This window comes from Linepithema humile, chromosome 3 (genome assembly GCF_040581485.1).
Source record: "Linepithema humile isolate Giens D197 chromosome 3, Lhum_UNIL_v1.0, whole genome shotgun sequence".
NCBI lineage: Eukaryota > Metazoa > Arthropoda > Insecta > Hymenoptera > Formicidae > Linepithema > Linepithema humile.
The window spans coordinates 15606519-15631438 of NC_090130.1; the positions used below are offsets into that span (position 1 = coordinate 15606519).

At 39.7% G+C, this 24920-nt stretch overlaps 1 protein-coding gene and 1 long non-coding RNA gene across 3 annotated transcripts in view; one reads left to right on the forward strand and one right to left on the reverse strand.

The window, feature by feature from the left end:
- Positions 1 to 13261: 13261 nt before the first annotated feature.
- Positions 13262 to 24920, reverse strand: part of LOC136999074 (uncharacterized) — a 37816-nt gene continuing 26157 nt past the window's right edge. Inside the window, exon 3 of the long non-coding RNA XR_010889478.1 lies at positions 13262 to 13280. This is a non-coding gene — a long non-coding RNA (uncharacterized lncRNA). The remainder of the gene's footprint in view (positions 13281 to 24920) is intronic.
- On the forward strand, positions 13480 to 21566 carry LOC136999072 (uncharacterized). 2 transcript variants are annotated; one of them, XM_067352536.1, is made up of 2 exons: positions 13480 to 16516; positions 16596 to 21566. In XM_067352536.1, exon 2 carries the CDS (start codon positions 20393 to 20395, stop codon positions 21464 to 21466), a length of 1074 nt encoding a protein of 357 aa, XP_067208637.1. In that variant the 5' UTR covers positions 13480 to 16516; positions 16596 to 20392; the 3' UTR covers positions 21467 to 21566. The 2 variants fall into 2 exon arrangements, with proteins under 2 accessions (XP_067208637.1, XP_067208636.1); XM_067352535.1 differs by having other exon boundaries at positions 13480 to 16303; positions 16394 to 21566.

A 24920-nucleotide genomic window follows, 5' to 3' on the forward strand; every position in this document is an offset into this window, starting at 1 on the left:
GTACAGGACCTTCAGATCCTTGTGTCCTAGTGATCGCGTAGCAGTGGGACGTCCTTCTCACCGCGCGCGCTTTACTCGCGCGGATTCGCCGATCTTTTTTCGTTAATTACTCAGTACTTATTATGAAAATTAAAAAATGGTAAAGGACTTTTCTACTCGATTTGACCTCCTCTACCTGTATATGACCGGTGGGGCGATTATTGCCAGACACCCTGTATATAGTATTATATGTATATTTTCATTTATTATTTTGTCATATTTAGTTTATATTTATTTGACAATTTGTATACGCCTATGTCTTCTCGGACATTATATTGCAGCCTTGCGACGAAATTTCAGTCGAGGAAACAAGCGCAAGCATCGTTTGTTTACAAACTTCCGATGACACACGTACACAGACCACACGTCAGTGTAGTGAGTTACCACTACAAACAAATGCGTACACACGGACCTACGCGGCGTAGGCTACGCCGATAATGTCATTTCATTTTTAGTACCATCGAAATGATGGCGCTTTTGCGTCGGAGTTCGCCCGTCACTTTAGCATCCTCTTAACTGCAATTATTTACAAGCTTTATGTATTACATAAAATGTGTTATTTATTTCTATATACGAAATACATATATTAGAGAAATTAATATTTATTTATATCATTCATATATATTTCATATATCAACTAAAAAAATGAATATGTAGTTATAAAATCTTTCACAAATTATAATCTAAACAGAAAATGTATTGATGTTACCACATTACATGAGATCACAATTTTAAATAATATTATTTATTTGAAAAGATATGTTAAAAAAATAAAATTATGAAACTGCAGAAGTAAAAAAAAATAGGCATATTTAAATTCAAGATAAAGAGTGATGGCAAATTTAGCCCATTTTTTGACCTCGAATTTCGAACTTTTTTTCATGCCAAATAGTACCTACTATTAGATGAAACATTAATCTCAGTAATACGGAGTAGGTCCCTACCCGCGACCAGCTACACGCAATTAAAAGAGGCGCGGAGTATAATACCGGAAATTGACGGTACCTCGCAGCACAAAATCCAAGAATTTTTAAGCGCAAGCACATATGCAATGGAAAGCATAAATCCTACAGAAGAGTCACAGTTACTCAAGGCCATATTGTGCACTAAACTAAAGGGAAAGGTCATGCTCGATTTCCAGACGCAAAACATACAAACGTTCGCAGAACTGAAGCAAGAACTCGAGGCATGCTATACGACCCGTAAAAGCATTGCTCACCTGCAGTTAGAGTTTAACACACTCAAGCAAAAGCAGGGGGAGGGCGCTCAAGCATATGGCCTGCGAGTGGATCAGCTCGCAATGAAACTCTATGAGTCAACGATTGAAGGCAAGGGACACACCGTGGCCGAAAAGAACACGATTAAGGAAACAATACAAGGCCAGGCCCTGCAAAATTTTCAATCAGGATTGCAGGAGGACATAAAAATATTAGTTCGATTGCGGAAAAATACTACATTTTATTTTAAAAAACAAAGTTGACCTTCAATTTTACCTTCATCAAAAACTCAAGTCCACCATCTTGTGTCCCCCTCCGAACCCTACAACTTTTGTCTGAAACATTTTTCTCTAAACTCAACAGCGTTTGAAATATTCGCCTGGCTAGATTACAATAAAATACCCTGTATATCTATGGTTTCTCACTACTTTTCTCTTGTTTCATCTTAATTTTTTTTACATTCTCTTGTCTCTTCAGGTATATTTTTTCATATCTTGACGATCGTTGATTCTTCAATAAGACAATGCTTTTCACTAAATGTTTAGGCTGTAATGACCAAAAAAGATCGAAAAATGATAAGTTTTTTCCTATCGAAGACACATCAAATTCGTTGATGATGGTTAACAATTTGCGGAAAAATAATCCAAAGAAACGGAAATTAGAAGAATTGAATCACATTCCATTACAGAGCAAAATATGTAAAAACTGTTACGAATTTAGTAATCAGTCAAAAATCATCTTAAGATCCCAGATGGATGATGATCCAGATATACCTGATCTCTCGATTTATCGTCAAGGTATTAATTCTCATTCGTGATGCACTTTTGGCTGCGAAAACCCCTCGAAGTTGATCGCAATTCCCCAAATTATCCGTTGTAAACTACTCATGGATTATAAATTCTTGACCAAATATAATGCTCGTATGTGTAGCAATCATGTCGATAATTCTACATTTTGGCCACTTGTAAAGCAAATTATAAAAGAAGTAAGTGCTGAAGAACAAAAAACAGTCAGTGATCTTATGTTTATTTACTATCAAGAGCTGAAAGGAAAAAATGAAAAGATATTCGATGTAGATATTATCGACTCCATTGATAATACGACCTTCAAAAATTGGTTTGCTCTCGATAAAGAACAATTTCAAACTGTATGCAGTTTTTCTGTAACATGTCAACCTAAGCATGTTGCTGTTTTACTTTGTAAAATGCGAACTTCTCTTTCTGATGAACAACTTTCATTCTTATTCGGTGTTTGTCGGAGGACTATTGAAAATTATATGAATTCAGCAAGAGAAGATTTCCATAAAAACTTCGTTCCACAATTCATCAATCGGAATGATCGCTCAGTATTCCTTGCTCATACGACACCAATGTCAAAAGTACTATTCGACATTCCCGACGATAAAGCCTGCATAGTATTCGATGCCACCTATCGCCTAGCACAAAAATCTGCGAATTATGCAGGACAAAAACATATGTGGAGTGAGCAGAAAAAAATGCCGCTGGTCAAATCTATGGTAGGTTGCTCTTCAGATGGTTTCATTTTATACGTTTTTGGACTATTTGACGCAACGCATAATGATGCGACAATATTATGGGATTGTTTCCACACTGAGAAAAATGGTTTTATTATATTAACAAAATTCTTCTGGTTGACCGTATTTTAGTCAAACGAAACAGAATTTCTGGTTATCGTCACAAAATTTTACATCTTATATCAACACCGTTTGGTTAACTTTACTATAAAAATCTGAATAAGTGTTTTCTTGTTGGATCTACAAAACTTCTTGTTATATTTACATAAATCGCAGCGCTCTGCAACTGTTTCGTCATCACTCACTAAACAGTTGATCAACTGTTCGCCGCATTCATTTGTTACACTGCTATCGCGCCGTCGCTACTCGCGGCGCGAATCGCGCGCATTAGATGTTTCGTGAAGCAATGGCGCTGAGCAGTCGGAACAGTCTCAAGTGTCTCAACTGAGCTCACTAAAGTTTAACGTCGCGTCGTGGATCCATTACGGAATATTATCCATCCGTGGATCATTCGTGGTTATCGAAAAGTTTTATGATCACGCGGTGTTAATTAATTCGTAGATTATCGTTTTCGACTGATATCCACGTGGTACCTACGTGGTACCCACGCGGCATCCACGCGGCAGCCACGCGGCAGCGCCGCGGTCGACCATTGTTTTATACAGTTAATCTGTATTTTTTGTTGGTTTCTCTAAACGAAACGCAACTATCGGATATATTTGTGTCACCTGTATTGAATATATAAAATAATCACAAGTCATTAATTTTTATTGTGCGAGTTGCGCAAACACGGTTTGTTTCGTGTATCTTTCATTATCCTGTTCAACGACATGGCGGACGAAAAAACGTCTTCTCTTCTGTGTGAATGGAATTTCGACAACTATATAGAGATTTTTAAAGGTTAGTAATACAATTAATTTAAATTTCTCTACTTATTTCTTTGTAACTGTTACATATAATTATTATCATTATTTGCAATATATAAATTCTTTTTTAGAACAAGAAATAGACTTTGAGGCGCTAATTTGTCTGGAAGAAAAAGATTTACTACCACTTTTATCCAAAACAGGACCTAGAATAAAATTTTGGAAAAAACTTGAAGCTTATAAGCTTGTAACACAGGTAAGTACAACAATATTGAATGCAATAAATAGTCGTCAATTTTGTCCACTGAGAAATATTTCAAACGTTTCTTTATTATTCATTAGCTTGTTATATTCATTTTAAAATAAATAAAATTGTAAATGTACTGGAAAATGTATTTCCATATTTTTAGTAAAAAATTTCTTTATTTTATGGATTTAATTTCTGAATTTTGATTGATTCTGATAATTTTGCATTTGCGATCAAATGAACTCGCTACATCGCTTCGTGTATGCCACATTCTGTTGATAATTTATTATTTTATACACTGAAATGATCTACATTTTCATTTTTGCTTCTTCAGGCATGTAATTGTAAAATAATTTCTTTTATAATTCTTTAGGTTTATAAACATGTGTGTGTGTGTGTGTGTGTGTGTGTGTGTGTGTGTGCTCATATTTTTACATTTTTATCAGGAAGATTGAACATAATAAGTTTTTTTTTTACCCCTCTTTTCTATAGGTTACTTTCCCTTCACATACCTTATCCTTACAAGAGGAAATTGCACATATCCCATTTTGTAATAAAAATCTGGTTGAAATTAATGAACCAAGCCTATCTTCTGATGAAAATCAGATTGAAATTAAAGCACAAACCCTATCTTGTCATGAAAATCAGATTGATACTATTGCTATTTCTGACACTGAAAATAATAAGTCATTCCAACATGTTAAAAACACTCCTCTCTGCAACATTGTCGAAAATATTCCTTCTTCCAGCAGCAGCAAGCAAGAAGAAATTGAAGAAGGCAGTATTCAGATTAATTCTACGCATACATTAGCATATAAAGAGAAAGAGACAGCAAATGTAAGTGTGTGACAAAAATATATATATACATATATGTATTAATATATATATATATATATATATATATATATATATATATATATTGTGACGTGACGCTTTTCGAGCGCCGTCACAAGGGCGATAGCCCGGCCGAGGGAGCAAGGAGCCCTGGTGTTGCTCCTCGCGTGGAGAGAGCAACCCGCGAGACTCCACAATCTTTGCGCGTCGTTTGTATTGTAATTCCTGTTTTTGTACCGTAATACCGTTTTTGAGTTGTAAGGCGAGACCCCGTGCGGGCGGCGTTGCGTGTTTTGTGCCTCAGGGCGAAGACAGCATCGCCAGGGAAGCCGGACACCGGGGGATCATCCGCAGGGGCCACGCGTTAGTGACCCCACGAAAAAGGTCAGGTACCGCGATTCCGTCGCCTCCGCCATCCAAGCCCTATCTAACTCCGCTTTGGTTACAGCCACAAAGTCAAAAGCAACACAAAGACACGCAGCAGCGGACCTCGCCCGGCTGCAGACGGCTTCGAGGACCCCGAAGATGCTGCACCCGGAAGGACCGGAGTATGGCCCGGCCAGCCTAACCAGTCTCTTCCGGGAACATCGACTTGCCGACACGTTATCAGCCGAAAGACTTGAGGAAACCACAGTGAGCGGAAGGGGGCGCCCTGGATGAACTGTGGGCGGTTCTCAGGGGCCCCCCTTTTCGGAAAATCGGCAGGATGCGCAGGAAGGCGACGCGAATCTGGAAGGACCTAGAGGCAGAGCCGAGAAGAGTCACTGTTCGGTGTGACACAAGTGCGCGAGGACGACATCAGGGACTCAGCCCGACGACACCGAAGACGCCGAGGACGTCCAATCGTTGTAAGCCGCCCCTCGGGTAGCCGTAGAGTTCCGTCCGATGATGGCTGGTAGCGTGAGTTCGTTTAATATGTAGTGTCTCTCACATTAACCGTAGTGTTTGATATCGTGAGCGCTCAATTACGCTCAATTACCGCATGTCCAGCCGGCCCCGGATATCGCGTAACAGTCTCTCTGTCTTGTGGGAATTAAGCGCCGACAGTCTTTTCTCGTTGCCGTTTCGTTACCGTTCGTTTAGTTACCGTACCGTCCTGCCGTTACCGTCTTTTAAAAAAAGAAAAAGAAAAAACCGATTGCTACCGTTTTCTTGCGATACCGCTCCGTTACCGTTTGCCGCGTTATCACCGTACCGGAAGTACCGTGAATGTCTGCGGGCGGATTTTGATCCGGGAACGTTCTCCGCGAGATTGCGGTTACCGCCAAGTTCGCGTCTCGGCGAGAAACGGGAAAGCCCGCGAAAAATAGCCGTTCCGCGACATCTCAGTCCCGGCCGTTAGGCTCCCGTCGCTTAAAGTCTGTTTATTTGGCCTTCACCGGCCGTATCGAATGATCAGAGTATAAGTCCCGTGTTTACCGGATAGAGTCGGATCAGCGGCGAACTATCGTGATCGCATCTCCGTGATTTCGCGTATTTGTCTAACTTTATTCTTGTTATCGAGTAATTGGGCGAATGGCCCTGCTACCGCCTTGAACCGTCTCCGCCGTATCGGCTCAGGCCGAACGCTGCACATCTTTACCCTTGTAAGCCAAATTATGGAAATACATTATTGTTAACTATTAAGTATTGAGTTGTCCTTGTGTTCGCCTCTCACTCCAGATATCTACGTTAAGTAAAAGAACTGCGCCCCTCTGCCATACTGAGCGGGGAGCGGCCGAGCAAATTTTGAGAACTATTAAAGTTACCGATACCGCGGTGCGATTATTCGCACCTGGCGCCCATTTCCGGTTACCGTTATCGCGTGAGTTACCTTGCTCCCGAATTGTGTGGAGTACCGCGAGTTACCGAATCGTGCAGTTATTGCCGATTTCGCGAGTTACCTTGCTCCCGACGAGCGTGGAGTACCGCGAGTTACCGAATCGTGCAGTTATTGCCGATTTCGCGAGTTACCTTGCTCCCGACGAGCGTGGAGTACCGCGAGTTATCGAATTAAGCATCTGTTTCTGATACCGTAAGTTACCGAGTCGAGCAGTTATTGCCGATGCCTCGAGTACCGATTTCCATTGGGCGTGCTCCCTCGGATCTGGCGTGATTCCGAGGCTAGTTCACGTCGCAATATATATATATATATAATTTTTTTTAATTTTCAAAAATTTAATATATAAAATTATAAAAAATATATTTTTAAAATTGAATATGTATAATAGAAAATATATTTGTAATCAGGATATCATAAATATTATTAAAAAAGATTTGGATGCAAAAGCTGCATACTATATTTTAAAGGATCGGAATTGTACAAAGAAAGATGCAGCAAGAGCTAAGCTTTGTGCAGCTATCATAAAACGAGAACTCGCAAAGAATGGTGTCATAAAGCAAGTTCATTAAATATAATAATGTTTATATATCAATTTCTGGCCTATTTCTGGTTGTTATATCAGTTGATATTTTCTTTTTAGAATACACCAACAACGTTTAAAAGTATTGGCTGAACAGATATCACAGTGTATTCCAGGAGAAGTTAAGGTTTGTTTTTTTTTCTTTATGTGTACACGAATTGCTTTACTGTTACATGTTCGACTATGTTTTACATTTTTTTTCAGGAAACATATTATGTACCTTATAAGAAATTATGTAACAAAAAATTAAGTCCCAAAGGTAAACTTTATGATAAATATGTAAACTATTATCGACATTTGCGAAAGAATGGATTAATTAATCAATCCAGTATTGAATCCAGTGAAACTCAGACTGTAGCAGGTACATTTTTACTTTCCTGTTTAGAATATTTTACATACATTGCTATAGCATTTAATAAATTATATTTTTTCTTTTTATGAACACATATACTTCTAATATATATTTCAGAAAGTGAAAATATTAACGGTCAGTTGGAATGGTTACGTACTCATAAGGAACCATTTGAGGATGTGAAGGCGAAATGGGAAGCAACTCATTCTGCTAGGCTTTATATGTTACGGAATACACAAAGCACAAAAACAATTTTTGATTACATTAATGATTTCTGTGTTCTGAAACAGAGTTTTGGTTATACATTGGTAAATAATACATTTAAAACAAATATCAATGATTTTAATATATTTATTTTAATTCCAAGTTTAATATATGGCTTAATATATGGCTTTCATTTCACTTACAGCTGTTGTCAGATTTTAAACAATTATACTTGGATTACGATATGCACATGTGGAATAAATGGCCTTCTTTCTCGCAAAAATTATGTACACTTCTTGAATTATCAGGTGTGTTAGTTATAAATATTACAGAAATATATATATATATATATTTGTAATTTTTAAGTTATTACAGAAATATTGTACAAAATTAACTTTGATTGATGATTTATGCGTATTTAAATAAATACATAAATAAATACATAAATAAATAAATCAATTGTAAATTAATTTTTTTTTCTATTTATAGATGAAAGTGATCTTTTCATTTTTATGAGCTTAAGAAATCTTTTTACTCCTACTCCAGTACGTTTGGAAAATGGTTGTAGATGGAAGCCAAACAGTCAAGAAGTACTTGACGGATTTATACTTCATATAAAGGTTATTTTTCTTTCTTCAAACGAACTGTAATGTGTAATTTTTTAAAAAGAGTTAATTTCTATTTATTAATAAATATTAAAATTTATGATTTCAATTATTGTTTTTAAATATATGCATTTTTTCTGCAGGTTAACAACGATTTAACACCATCCATAGAAAGAATCGTCTTAAAAGCACGGCAAATGAAGTGCAAAGTGCAACCTTTAATTATTGCAGTTGGAGCGACAGTGGCTGAATGTAAAGATTTTTACGTTGTCATCGATACAAACTACTATCATTTTGATGATTGCAAGACTGCTGTGGATGTTTGTTTCAAGGCAATTCATGCACTTCATGCACATTATCCATCACAGAGTCAGACTATTTGGTACTTTCTCCAACATGGACTTTATCAATTAAAAACTCCTTGGGATATAATTATACCACAAGTAAGTAAACAACTAAAAAATTTAGAAAGTATAATTGTGTGATTATCGATATTATTACTGTATTATCGATATTATCGATTGTATTATTGATATTCAAATTTTAAGTATTGACAATATTGATATTGGTGTTAGTATTATTTGCGAGGTTTCTCTCTCTTTCTCAAGTGTTGTTACTTTTGTTCATTACTGTTGGCGCTATAATATTTTCTAATTGGTCAAAGCTTTCTTCGTTCAGACACGCATTCGACAACTATTCCATAATTTTCTTTTGTTTTTCATTATTTCTGTAATTATAGTCGAAACATACTTTTTATTTAACACAAGATTAGAATATTAAAGTTTTTGTTTCATTTGTATTGCAAAATTAAAAATTATTTTTAAAAAGTGATATAATATCCATTAGTGACATATTATTGTTTTTTTAATAGAATAATCTTTCAGTCAAACAAATATTTGAATCATTGATATGTTTCAAATTTCAAAGAAATTTAGAATTTCTGATGTCATAGGATTGCGTAATACTTGTTGGTGAATGATAACGCCATTGATCAACAGACAAAACATTTTCGTTATTTTAAAGTACGAAATAACGTTTGTCATAATTTCTAAGTGGTCAAAGCTTTCTTCGTTCAGACACGTAATCAACATCAATTACATAATTTTTTTTTGTTTTCCATAATTTTTGTAATTATGTCAATGATAAGTAGAAAAATACTTCTTATTTAAGATAAAATTAGAATATTAAAATTTTAGTAATAGTTTATTAGTAATATATTTTTTGGATAGAAAAACTTTTAAGTCATACTAATTTTTTAATCAATATGCCTCGTTGTATTGTCAAAACATGCACAATTCGTACGACTCTTCATACAATAAAGGCACTTTATCTTCATATTCAGCTTTATCACAATCTAAATTTAAAAGAAAAAATTCTATGTCCAGAACACCAATGTTTAAGAACTTTTAATGGATGGCGATCGTTTCGAAGGCATTTAATTACATTCCATAAATTCCGTTCAGAAACATCTACTTATCATCGACATGTGCGAAGAGCTGATAACAGAAAGAATAAAGATTTTGATAAAAACGAGAGTAACGATAATGATAAAAACGTTAGTGACAACGAAAGCTGCGTATCCTTACAGAATGGTCTTAAATATATACAGCATTTTGCTTTATCATTTGCAGCTGTTTTATGCTAATCCTAATCTGTCTCGGAATATTGTACAGGATATTATAGATAATACTCATGACCTTTTAGATGTTACTGTAAACTCAGTAAGTTCATCACTTATTTCTTTTTTACAAAGTAAATCAATAGATCAAAACATTTTAAATGAAATACAAAGTAAATTACAACTTTTGAAAGAACCATTTAAAGGTTTGGAAACTGAGTACCTTCGGTTGATGAAGTTTCAAACTAATGGATATTATATCAAATCTACTGATTATATTATTGGAAGCTATTTTAAAGATAAAGTAATTAAAGGTAGAATAAGGAAAGAAACATGCGATATTAAAGCCAAATTTATACCTATGAGAAAGGTTCTTCAGAATTTTTTATCCCTTCCTGGGGTATTGAAGACTATTTTAGACTACATGGATAGTCTATCAAAAGAGAAAGGTGTAATATCTAATTTCATTCAAGGTGAATTATGGCAACATAAAAAACATACGTTTTTTCGAGGGAAAACAGTCCTTCCCCTTTTTGTTTATTATGATGATCTTGAAGTATGCAATCCACTAGGATCTCATGCTTCAATTCAAAAGCTTGGAGCTGTCTTTTATTCTATTCCATGTCTGCCTCCTCAGTTTGTTTCTCAGTTAGAAAATATTTTTACAGCTCTTCTTTTTCACTCTGTTGATCGAAGTCAATTTTCAAATGCGAGTATCTTTACTATTCTTGTTGACGAAATAAATTATTTACAGAAAGAAGGTTTAGAAATACAAACGACGGATGGCTCTTTCCATATTTATTTTGCTTTAGGCCTTGTTTTGGGTGACAATCTCGGATTAAACTCAGCTTTAGGTTTTACTGAAAGCTTTAATGCAACCTATTTTTGTCGATTCTGTAAAATGTCGAAAAATAATTCGCATTCATGCCCAATTGAAAATACTGATCTTTTACGCACTGAAGAAAATTATAATAATGATCTTCTCTTAAATATGAAGGAAAGTGGCATAAAAGAAAATAGTGTTTGGAATAAAGTTAATTATTTTCATGTGACAGCTAATGCTGCTGTAGATAAAATGCATGATTTTGACGAAGGAGTGTATAAATATGGAATGAGTCACATATTATATCACTATGTTAATGGTGTTAAAAACGTGTCTCTTAATACTTTAAATGAACGTTTAAAAGGTTTTGATTACGCATCTAATAATATTTCTAACAGACTTCCATCTTTAAGAGAGGATGAGGTGAGAAAGAAGAGTTTATCTTTTTCAGCTAGTGAAATGAGTTATTTTTTACTTTTATTTCCATTTATTGTTGGAGAAGATGTTTGTCATGATGATGTATGGGATTATTATTTGATTTTACGTAAGATTCATGATTTAATTGTAACGATGCAGCCCGCTGCATCGTTACGGCTACGGACCGTCCATCGTCCGTAGCCCACCAAGGGCGCATCGCGCGCCGATAAATTTCCTGTCAAAAACAACGGTGGTCAACCGCCGAAAATCCCCCACACCCGACCGTTCCGAAATTCCGTATTGTGGGGGACTCGCCGCCGAAACCGCCGATGCTTGCCGATTCGAAATCATTCGGCCGCCAGCCGGGTATAAAAGAGGCCCGGCTGAACGTCTTCTCACCAGACTCCGTTCGCTGATCGACAGCGAACAACCCTGCTACGAGCGTCCTCGTAGTCCCGACCGAGCATACTCGGACTCTATACCTGTGCCAGCACACGAGTATCCTCGTGTACCGCCGAGCGTCCTCGGTATTCTTTGATTCCAGGATACGAATATATTCGTATACCCGCCAAGCGTACTTGGTTCCTCTAGGCCACCGAACTCTGTATTGCGGGCATTTCCGCATACCTAGCCAGGTCGCTATTCTAAATTCCGTCTTCGTACGAGCATCCTCGTACTCCCGCCGAACGTAATCGGCAGCCTAAGTCCGCACACCGCGTTTATTCGACGGGATTTCATAACGGTAATCCGTCCGGCAAGCAACACCGCGTCGCCCAATCCGCGCCGCCGAATAGTCCGCATCGATCTACGATCGAACAGACTCGCGATACTACGAACGCACTCACCGACGAGCGCTCCGTCTCGTACCAACCGTTGCGACACGATCGCCCGCGCTTGCGCTCTCGCCGACCGCACCAGGACGCCTCACGTCATACTAAATAATTATTCCACCGTCGTCTTAAATAATTATTTCATTATTACGATACTTCGCATTGATTTTTCACGTATACTTCGCATCTATTTTACGCCGCCTTAAATAATTATTTCGCCGCCGCTCGAATAATTATTTCATTTTGCCGATATCTTGCATGTATTTTCACGTGCTTTCGCTTTTATTTTGCGCCGCTTTAAAATAATTATTTCACCATTGCTTAAATAATTATTTCGCCTTTGCCGATATCTTGCATTTATTTTCACGTTGCTTTTACTTATATTTTGCGCCGCTTTAAAATAATTATTCCACCGTTGCTCAAATAATTATTTTACCAGTAACGAAACTCCGCATTTATCTTCACGCTACTCTGTATTCATTTCACGCCGCTTTAAAGAACTATTTCGCTATCACTTGTTAATTACTTCACCGATATTTGGCTAATTTATATACTATTACAAATTCATCTTGCACACGCTTCGCATGTATGCACGAGCATTGTAGCAGATCATTCGAGGCAAATCGTATCAACATCTTTCTCAATAAACACTGTTTCATTATTTTTCTGATAAACGAGTATTTGGTTTATTTGACATACCCCCAACCGACCGAACCTGGATTCCGGCGAGCTAATCCGCGTCCGCCGAAGCTCACACGGTTTCATAATAAATGCCAAATATCTGCAAGATGAATGCGCTGAGCTACTTGCAGTGTTAGTAGAAGAACAGTAGTATGTTGGCAGGTATGGGCCGTTACAACAAACCCCCACCACCTACCCCGTCTAGGCCCCCCGCGGTGGGTCTGGCGCCAAAACATTCCCCCACTCCTCTCTGACGGGATGGGAAAAAAAGATGGCGGCTACGGGTAAACAAGATGGCGGATGTTGACAAGATGGCGGAAATTTTTATTTTTCCGAATTGAGAAAATCCAAACGGGGTTCGAGCCTGGATCGCTGGATTTCTAGTCCTGGTCCTAGTCTGCTGGGCTACCTATAGATCTAATGAAATAAGTCGTAGGGTCGTATTTATGGCAGGCGCGGGATGACGTAAATTTTTTATTTTTTTTCGAATTGAGAAAATCCAAACCGGGTTCGAACCTGGATCGCTGGGTTTCTAGTCCTGGTCCTAGTCCGCATGGCTACCTATAGATCAAATGAAATAAGTCGTAGGGTCGTATTTATAGCTATGGGGCCTGGCAGGTATGGGGTATCAAAACAAACGACGTCACACAGTCGCCTCTAGTCCGTGAAGGGAAGGGACGTATTTATGGTGGAGCCGCGTCTACATGAGGTACCCCGGACTCTCAGGCAGGTATGGGGCATCAAAACAAACGACGTCACACAGTCGCCTCTAGTCCGTGAAGGGAAGGGACGTATTTATGGTGGGGCCGCGTCTACATGAGGTACCCCGGACTCTCTGGCAGGTATGGGGCGTCAAAACAAACGACGTCACACAGTCGCCTCGCGAAGGGTCGTATTTATGGTGGGGCCGCGTCTACATGAGGTACCCCGTACTCTCTGGCAGGTATGGGAAATGTAAACAAACATCGCCAAGATGTCGAGCGGGGGATGATAGAACTACGACCTGTGAGCGGGCAAGTATGGGAGAACAAAAGAACGACGGAGTCAAACGGTGGATTCTGCTAGACCGATATTCGACGAGATGACGACTAAGGGGGTGCAAACGGTATAGAGCGTGCGCCGGTATAGCGAACAAAAGAATGCAGCGACGAATGATCGGACGACTTTTAGTCTGATATTCGGCATGCTGGTTAAGGTGGCAGCGATATCTCGTGAACGGAATGAGCCACCCCGCGGATTGAGCGCGCTGTAAGGATTGTCGAGTGCAGGAACATGCGAAAAGAGGAAGGAAACAAACACGAGAAATGGAATACAAAATCGTTTATTTGGAATTTTTTCTTAAGAATACATAATTGAACTGACAAAATAAAGTTTATACATTTTATGATTTTCAATAGAATCAAATTTAATTATAAATGATAAAAGTATACATTAATGTATGAATTACAATTTTCGTTGAAATCTAATTATATGTACAATTTGATCGAAGTAAAGAGCAATTAATTCTAAAAATACAATTTCAAATTGATCGTCGAGAAATGTTAAATCTTTTAGTTGCGTACGTACATTAGTTTGTATTTCGCGACAATTAGATTTGAACGCGAGTTTTATAATATCGTTTTCGATATAACCCACAATAGGTAGTCTTATTTGTATTTCATTAATAAGATATTTAGCGCAATCATTGGCACTAGTGGTGATTATATTCAGTCGATTCAAATTAGCGTTTACACATTCGAGTATATTTTCTAGTCCCAGAAAACTAGCTCTCTGCATTGCTATAGCGAGCGAATAAGTCCGGCGTTTCTTTGGAGCATGAATTTCTTCTTTAGTCGTGGTATTTTCCAAAGGTTGAACTTCTTGTCCGTTTTCTCGATATGTCAATAACAAAGCTCTTGCTCCATAAGCAGTGGTGAAATTTATAATTATCTTGTTGATAATAATCGAGTTTGCCGTAATACTATTTCCATTTAAGTAATCCGACATTTGCTTCATATTTTCTTGAAATTTTTGCCATTCCGCCATGTTGAAGCAAATACCATCGGCTCCCTTGGATGAAAATTTAACGAAAGGTTGAAAATCAAACTCGTCGCTGTTGATTGAAGTTTGCAGCCCAACATGAATTTTCTTCGTATAAGAAAAATTCAATCCATATGTTGTAGATAATAGCATGCAATTCTGCACAATTTTTTCGGTGATGTCGCATCTTGCTTCGGAAGTGTCGCTGCACTTTGTCGGTTTTTCGGATTTCACAATTTCCCGGCGTTTATCCATGACACTGATTTTTATACGCAGACGCAAAACGAAAACACGAAAACTGAAACTTGTTCGCTGTTGATCTTGCAGGTTCGAATGCTAGGAGACGAATGAGAAAAATGTTACAATCTTCCGCGTAATAGAAAATCGGAAAAACGGTGGGGGAAATTTGAACACATAAACTTTTAAGCACTATGATTGGTCGCAAAGGCGAAGCATTGACAAATATTACTTTTCCGAATTCCCACGAAAATTCTACTAGATAAAAGAAAGTTTCGATTTTCATGTCGCGACATGTTACGGAATAAATTTTCATGATTTTACAACGGAAAAATTTTTGCACTCTATTGTGGTTTTTACTACGCGATTGTTATATAGAGGATTATTCTTATTCAAACAACAGAATTTCCACCCGTTGCGTAGTATTTCTTAACAAGTTAAGCGTCGTCGGAATTTTTACTACGTGTTCAATACTATAGGATTATTCTTATCCCGATTCGATTATTTGTTATTTTTATTTTTTCCGAGGCGCCTCGCTCTCCTATCTTGAAGTACCGTTCGTTGAATAATAGGATTATCGTGAAAAGTACGAGCGAAACGTTGTACGACGAAAGGACCTGGACCGTTGTCCGGTTTCAAAGGAAGTGTAATAAAAATATTTGAAAACAAACAATGCTTTTTTCCTAAATTTTCTCAAGGTGGGGAAAACTGGTATAAAACGGGAAGACGCTAAAAAATCGCACAGTTTCACATTTTCTCGCGCATTCGGGATCATAGCGATCTGTATTTCCGTCTTCGTGTGATTTCACCGCGTATCGAAGCCACGTTGAATTAAAAATGTCTAGTTTGCGGGAAATTATCGAATCGTGTTTGCGATTGACGCGTAGTTTAAACGGGCTCTGCATCGATAATTATTTATCGTCGTTATCCGACAACGACGATAATAATTATGTTGTATTCGCAAAGTTTGCGGGTGCGTGCCCTACCGCGGTGCTCGCGGTTTTATTCCGTTTGGGGCATTTCTCGATTTACCTCCAGCTTTTGATTATTGCCGGCGAAATAATCGAGATGAGACGTGTGTTTAACGACAACGAAGAAGAGGATGCGGGAGGCTATATCGCCGGCCTGCTGAATTACTATCGTGGTGCGGTAAAAAATGGTAAGTTTCTATTTTTTATTATGAATATTTAAAACAAAATTTAAAAAAATTAAAATCATTATTTTTTAGGAACGCTACAATGTCACGAGCCGAAAAAAGTCATGGTGGTGGAGGGTGTGGTGCGTAGCGAGCGTCAAAATTATGTCGAAGAGCGAGCTACTCAACGCCGCGGGGTAAGACGACGACGAGACGATACCTCGCCTGAGGCTGGACCTTCGTGTAAGTAATAGACCTTCGTAAAAGTAATTTATATGAAATAACAGCATTGATTTAATATTAGGAAATTTTTCAAAAAATTTAATGTTTTAGCTCGCGCGCGAATTATTCTTACGCCGGAGCTTGTCGATCTTGTGAGCAACGAATCGACGAGTCAGTCGGCTCCTCGCGAAGTGAGCTCGTTCGATGAGGAGGAAATATTCAGTCCTTTGTACAGTAAGTGATAAAAAAAGTTATCTTAGCAGAAGCATAAAATAACTAAAAAATTTGAAAAATTAATAACGTAAATTTTTAGATAACGACCGTCAACAGAGTGTAATATTACCCGAGGCTGACGACGAAGAGGAAGAGCAGGAGGAAGAGCAGGAGGAGGAGGAGGAAGAGGAAGAGCAGGAAGACGAAGAAGAAGAGCAGGAGGAGGAAGAGCAGGAAGAGGAATTACAGGAGAGGAATTATGAAGGAGAGGATGAACAAAGCCACGACGGATGGGGAATGGGTGACAGAGGTAAGAAAGATTGCAAATTTTTACAGTTGCTTTTATGCTCGAATTTTATTTTTTAAACATTAAAATTAAACATTAAAATTTTCACAAGATACAGTCCCCCTGTGATTTCTTACTCTCCCGATTACAATTATCAAACGAGGGTGTAAAATAAAAAAGAAGAAAATCTAGAGGTGAGCTGATTTAACACTTTTTCGATTTTTATTGCAAATAAAATTCGAGCATGAAGATATAAAATATAATATTTTATCAAATTTTTAATTAATTCGCTAATTTTTTAATTTTGACTTTTGCAGTTCAAACAGGTGGCGGTAGAGAAGAAGAAGAGTCGGAGGAAACTCGGTCGGGCGTGGAATCGACTGGCGAAACCGACGAAAGAGCGCCGCAGGAAGAGGAAAGAACGGAGGAGGAGGAGGAAACGAGGCGAGCGGAGGATATCGATGCAGCATCGGCGGCGGAAAGGAATAATAATCAGGTCGGCGATAATTTTAATTATATAGAATTAGTATCGGAAAACACGCGTAGATTTAGAAATTTCGGGATAGAGGGTAGAGAAGCTAGATTCCGTATACTTCCGTTTCCCGAGGGAGGAGGGGAGGTTTACACGCGATTGGAAAACGCGTTTCGCGAAATTCACTCTTACGCGATATTTTCATGCGTACCGGGAGATTATGTTGGATTGTCTTTCGACTCTCCGGCTCTTTCTCACGGCCCCGCTGGAATATCGTTCCGTCCGGCGAACGATTTGACTCCCGAGAACATTTGGAATCTCGTGAGTTTATTAGCTCAAAGTTCAGGGGGGTTAAACGTAGCGCAAGAGTTTAATATTCGCGTTTTTTGTATTACCCCTCCCACGGGACGTGGATATAACGCTCTAGATATTGTTGGTAAACGTTCGATTTTAACAATAAACAACAACGATAATCTGTGTTTTCCTCGCGCGCTCGTGACGGCACAGATTTATAACGAGCGTGGAAATGTGCGTACGGGCGAGTTGCATGCGAGATGGAACGCGGTGAGAAAACGAAATTCGTCGTTGCAACGCGAACTCGCCGTCGAGTTGACGAAAAAAGTCGGTATCGCGATTCCGGAAGTCGGCTGCGGAATTAGGGAAATTGAACATTTCCAACAATATTTAGCCGCGGAAAATGTCGCGATAATAGTTTACAATTCCGACACTTTTGGTCGCGGGGGTAAACCGTTATTCGACGGAACAGCGGTGCTAGCCTCTCTACATCGAGAACCTATATCTCGATTAAATATTTTATTTGTCGCCGAATCGCGTCATTATAGCGTGATTTTAAATTTAAGAGCCGCTGCTGGAAGTAGAGGGTATTGCATTCCGTGCAACGTAGCTTATCGCAGTGACGCGAAAGGGCATCGATGCTCTAATAAATGCCCGCGTTGTAACATGGTTCCAACTTGCGAGAGATTCGAACATGAGCGAATACGCTGCACGGAATGTAATCGCGAATTTTTTAATCGCGCGTGCCTCGAGCGTCATCGCGCGCAAAAATCGTACGACGGGCATTCGCTTCAAAGCGTTTGTAGCGTTATACGATTTTGCGGCGAGTGCGGTCGTGTAATCGAACGAAAGAAACAGCACGAATGCGGCGCGGCTTTCTGTTTCACGTGTCGTTCTCACCAACCGCTAAATCATTATTGCTGCATGATGCCGATCAATCGAGCTTCGAGTAGCATCGTGGGTCGCTCTTCGGAAGAGCATTTCGAAGATCAAAATGAGGATGAACACGAGTAGCTATACTATGGGGGTTCTAACCCAGGGGCAATGAGGGGGGTGCGGGTGAAGAGGGGAAGAGGGGTATCGGATAACAGTGGAGGGGGTAATAACGTCATCGTTTTGGAGGAGAGGGGGTAAATGTGGAGTGGTAGGGGTATCAGATTACAATAATTTCCGGAAGATAAGGATTGTTAATACAAATCGCGAGATATGGATTCCCGGAAAAGATAAGGATTGTTTATTGGAAAGAGAACTGTTTACATCCTATGGTTTTTTTCTACACATCAAAGTAGAGCGCCATGTTGTTGGAATCGCAATGTTTATAGTATGTAGGTTCGTTACGGATTGCGTCATCGCTGTATTTTAGAACAAAAGCCCATAGCAACAGGCAGCCACGTCAACATTTTTCGGCGCCATATTGTTAGATTTCAATTTTGTATGCAACAAAATAATTCCCGGAAGAGATAAGATGAGGATTGTTAATACAAATCGATAGTTTTAATCAGTGTCGTGTGCAACAAGCGGGTATATAAAGCATGTGAAAAAGAATAGGGAACCATCAGTCGTTCGAAATCATTGTGAAAATCACTAGTTCGCTGTGACGTTTACTAGCAACGATGTTTTGCACCATGTCAACCGTGAATAATCAGATCAACGAACAGCAGAGTGCGAAGAAGCTGCAATTACCTAACGTGTAAGTTGACTCTCTTACTATTTGCACTTTTAAACTCACCGCCATTGTTACACTTTGAACTCACGCAAGCTTTTATCCACAGAAATAAAAGTAATTCACCAAGTAATTCACCAAGAAGCATGATCACGCCTCCCAGAATTTTAGCTAGAAGATACCCGTTGACAAAAACCGGCTATAAATATCTGGATATCGGAATCAATATTTCTACGCCGAGCCACATAGAAATCGCTCTCGGTGACAACCATGGCAGAGAGATACATTTTACATACAACATGTGGAAGATCCTCCTGGATCAACGACATGCCATCCACCATTTCTTTAACAATGATGAAGACAAAGCACATGCATCATCTCAAACCATCGAACATGTCACGCTACGGTTTGGAAAGATAAATAATCTAAAAGTGCTGCGTCTGGAAACATCAACGGTGTGTTTAGCAATGTCACACAACACCATATATAACATGATCGCTCTCGAGTATTGTGTGAATCGTATCGTTCAATCGTTGAACAACGTCACTAGTATGGTCGACATCAAGTTCACACACTTTCGAAAAATCGCGAGCGGTGCGAAGGATCCCATCGCGGTGATACGTGAGAGCGAATCGTTCGATAAGAATGATATAATCGATTGTGAGCTGTTAGCTCAGGTCTTTGGATCGCAATAATTCTAGCATATCACATACTTTATTGTTAAAATATTTTCACCATCATAATGTATTTATTAGATGCATCTGTTTAATAAATATTATTTCAATTAAATTATTTTTTATTATCTCGACTATATACCTTTCTCACCCTATCCGCTATACCGACTTATCCTACAACGCGCGCATCAAAGTAGAGTGTCTGTTTAAATCGCGTCATCGCTGTATTTTAGAACAAAGAGGTAGCATTTGAGCGCCGTTTCTTAGAGGGTGTGATAAGGATTGTTAATACAAATTGTAGGCATCGTCATGTTGCTAGATGCGTCATCATGTTTGGAGGAGAGGGGGTAAATGTGGAGTGGTAGGGGTATCAGATTACAATAATTTCCGGAAGATAAGAATTGTTAATACAAACATGAGCCATTGTTATGCTTATAGTTAGTGTCGTGTGCAACAAACGGGTATATAAAGAGAGTGAGAAAAATATGAATCTTCAAAATCATTTGCAATGGAGAAGGAGCGCGATCTTACCGTACGAGCAGCGAATATCAAAACGACGGGAGAGTTCCTTCCATGGGACTACGAGTGCAACGAGTACCTCGATTCTCTCAAGGAACAATGTCGCAAGAGACAACGCACCGGAGTAGTCAACTCTCTGGTGACGCAAATTGCGCGTCTGGAGGGTGTGAGGGACGCCCTGCACGAGCGTTTCGTACCCATCGGTGCTGGATACGGTGGATACGAGAAGAAGGGCTACACGTGGAAGGAGATCGAGACGGCGTTTAGGAACCGTGTGCTGACGGGTGTGGTTGTCAATCGCGAATACATCGATCCTCGTGAATTTTTTGAAAATGTAAAAAATACGGTTATCGAGCGGATCCAGGGCGTCATGGCGGAACACAACAGCGTCAAGATTAACACCGCGTTCAACGGGGAATTCGTCGCGGGCGACAAGACTGCCGTGAAGACCATCGCCACCAAAAATTGCGAGTTGTTTCCCACATCCGATCTCAACGAGTGGTACACGCGGCACGTGGAGGATGATATTCTGGCGGCTTTGGAGGAGTTTCAGGAACGCGATAGCGGATGGGCGTTGTCGCGTATCCTGAATCTCACCGTCAATGTGAACAAGTTCAATCCTCTGCACGCGGGATGCCACATCGAGTTACCGTGGCAAATTATGCTAAAAAGGGCTGTGGTCAACGTGCAATCGACAGACAATGCATGTTTCGCGTGGGCGGTGGTAGCAGCTTTATATCCAGCGAAAAAACATCCGGAAAGAACGATAGAATACCCACATTACTCGACGGTGCTCAACCTGTGTGGCATCGAGTTCCCCGTGACGCTGTCACAAATATCAAAGTTCGAGAAACTAAACGCCATCTCCGTCAACGTCTTCACCACCGAAGACTCAAAAATCGTCCCTCTGCGGCTCGCCGACGACAAAAAGGAGAAGCACGTCAACCTGCTATACGTGCGTAAAAACAACGATGCACACTTTGCGTGCATAAAGAACCTGCCGCGGTTGGTGAGCTCACAACTGAGCATGCACAAATGTAAAAAGTACATTTGCGATCGGTAAGTAAAAACACATTTATAGAATAATTCGAAACTTTATTCACAGTATTAATCATACAAATTATTACAGGTGTCTACACTACTTTTATACACGGGAGAAATTATCGGCGCACAGCGTCGACTGCGGGAAAATGAACGACTGCGCCAGTGGCGTAGCTAGGAAAGAGTTTCGGGGAGGGCTATAGCTTTAATTTGTTACAAATTATCACTATTAATTAGACACATCTGCACGGTATATTACCCACACTTAGCGCGACCCAGAGCCAACGACGGGGACGTGATGGGTTCTGGCTCCATTTTACTTTTTTTTTGTTTTTGAGTAATTTTATTTTTTTAAATTTTTTATTTATTATTTTTATCTTTTTTTTGTTTTATATTTATATATATATATATATATATATATATATATATATTTTTATATAATTTTTATGCTATGTTCACGACTTTATTCATTTGAGTTTGATTTTAAAAACCAAATTTTATATTTAAATTAAAACAAAATTGTAATAGAACTGTGAATGTTTTTTAACATTGAAATTTTTAACATTTAACAAAAAAATTTAAACGTAGAATGCCAATTTTTATATATTATACTCGTGTGAAGTTAATGTTATTACAATCTATAATTGTATTCGACGATTCTTTTTAGTTAAAAATTTATTAAGCAAAATGTCATCATCGACATGTAGTTCCCGATGAATGCTCATTAAAGCAAGACCAGTAAGTCTCGTTTGTCCAGTACTATTTCTTAAATAGGTTTTTAATCTTTTTAATGTTGAGAAGCTGCGTTCGACTGTTGCTGTAGAAATCGCTAAAGTTGCTAATATTTGCAGTAGTGTGTGCAAATTGGGCAAAAGTCATTGTCGGATCTTTATTGTATAAAAATATTAGATTTTATTTCCACGGAAATAAAATAACTATAATAAATAATAGTCGGAAACTATATTAAACTATAATAAAATAAGTCGGAAAAAATATAAACTCGATGAACTGTAAAGGTAGTAAAAGATTTTGACGACTGGACTACGAAGGAAAGCGAGGCATACGTTTCTGAGTGAAGCATATTAAATGCGTGAAACAGCATATATGACAGAAATTCACTTTTGTGATCAGCTATGAAATTATTAAAATTATTAAGAATTTCGGGGGGGGCTGCAGCCCCCACAGCCCCCCCCCCTGGCTACGCCACTGGACTGCGCCGTCGTTCTCCCCAGCGAGGACGACGAGTGGCTGACGTTCCGGAATTACAATCGGAAGGAGCGGCTCCCGTTCGTAGTGTACGCCGATCTCGAATGTACGCTCGAGAAAAAGGTGGATCAGGACGGTACTACTTACGCCTACCAACATCACAGAGCCTATAGCGTAGGATTTTATGTAAGTTGCACGTACGATAATTCTTTATCTAGTTTTAAGTCGTATCGCGGTGAGGATTGCGTGACGTGGTTCGTCAACGAACTTCACGATTTGGCGCGCCGTGTGAAAGCGATCCTCACCACCGTCGTCCCCATGGCGGATCTTACGCGGGAAGAATCGGAAAAATTCCGTAGCACCGCGACGTGCCACGTGTGCGAGAAACCGTTTACGCCGGACGATACGCGGGTGCGCGATCATTGTCATCTCACCGGGCGTTACCGCGGTGCCGCGCACTCGTCGTGCAATCTAAATTACAAAGACTCCCACGTTATCCCGGTGATATTTCACAATTTATCCGGTTACGACGCGCATTTCATTATTAAAGACGTTGCCAATGCCTTTGAAGGCAACGTCGAATTGTTACCGCTGACGAAAGAGCGATACATTTCTTTTACAAAAAATGTTAAAGATACCATGGATCAAAAATCAAAATTGTGTATAAAATTACGGTTTATTGATTCGTTTAAATTTCTCAGTACAAGTCTCGACAAATTGGCATCATATTTAACTGTGGATGAATTAAAGATTACACGATCGGAATTCAATCATTTATCCGCGGAACATTTCAATTTGCTTACTCGGAAAGGTGTGTTTCCCTACGAGTACGTCGACAGCGTCGACAAGCTCCGGGACACAAGCCTGCCATCGCGCGAATCGTTTTACAGCTCGCTCACCGGAGAAACGGTATCCGAGAGTGATTACGCGCACGCGACAAACGTCTGGCAAACTTTTTCGATCGAAGATCTAGGCCAATACAGCGATTTGTATTTGAAAACAGACGTTCTTTTGTTGGCGGATATTTTTCAAAATTTTCGAAACATGTCTATAAAGAGTTACGGTTTAGATCCCGCTCATTACTACACTCTACCGGGATACACGTGGGACGCTATGTTGAAGTACACGTGTGTAAAATTCGAGTTGCTCACGGACATCGATATGGTGCTGTTTGTCGAGCGCGGTATACGCGGTGGTCTCAGCCAATGCTCCAACCGATACGCCGCCGCCAACAACAAATACATGCCATCCTACGACCCATCGGAACCGTCGTCGTACCTAATGTACTATGATGTAAACAACTTGTACGGCTGGGCGATGTGTCAACCGTTGCCCTACGCCAAATTTCGATGGGTCGATGATGTCGAAAACTTTAACGTAATGTCCGTTGCATCCGATTCGGCTACCGGTTATGTGCTGGAAGTCGATCTCGAGTACCCGGTGAATCTTCACGACGCGCACTCCGATCTGCCGTTCTGCCCGACGCGTGATAAGCCGCCCGGCAAGCGGGAGATCAAATTACTCGCCACGCTGTGCGATAAGCAGCGTTATGTCATCCACTACCGTAATCTGCAGCAATGCGTGCGACACGGTCTGCGAATTGCAAAGATTCACCGCGTACTGCAATTCGCGCAATCTCCGTGGCTCCGCGGATACATAGAACTAAATACACAGTTTCGGACACGGGCGACAAACGATTTCGAGAAAAATTTATACAAATTGATGAACAACGCCGTTTTCGGCAAAACCATGGAGAATGTGCGAAATCACACGGATGTACGACTCGTTACACAGTGGGAGGGACGGTACGGAGCGGAGGCTATGATCGCGAAACCGAATTTCCACAGCCGAAGCGTGTTCTCGGAGGATCTGATCGCCGTAGAGTTGCGAAAACTCGAAGTGAAATTCGACAAGCCGATCTACGTGGGTATGTGCATCCTCGACATATCCAAGACCTGCTTGTACGAGTTTCACTACGAGTACATGGCGCCTCTCTACCGCAACAATTGCAAAATTATGTACACCGATACCGACAGTCTGATATACTTTCTGCACTGCGAGGACGCGTATCGGGATATGAAACGCGATATATCCAAATTCGACACGAGCGACTACTCCGAGGACAACGTTTACGGTATGCCGCGCGCCAACAAGAAAGTACCCGGTCTGATGAAAGACGAGAACAACGGCGCGATCATGACGGAATTTGTCGGACTGAGAGCGAAGATGTACGCGTTGAGAGTCACCGGTCAAAAAGACACCAAAAAGGT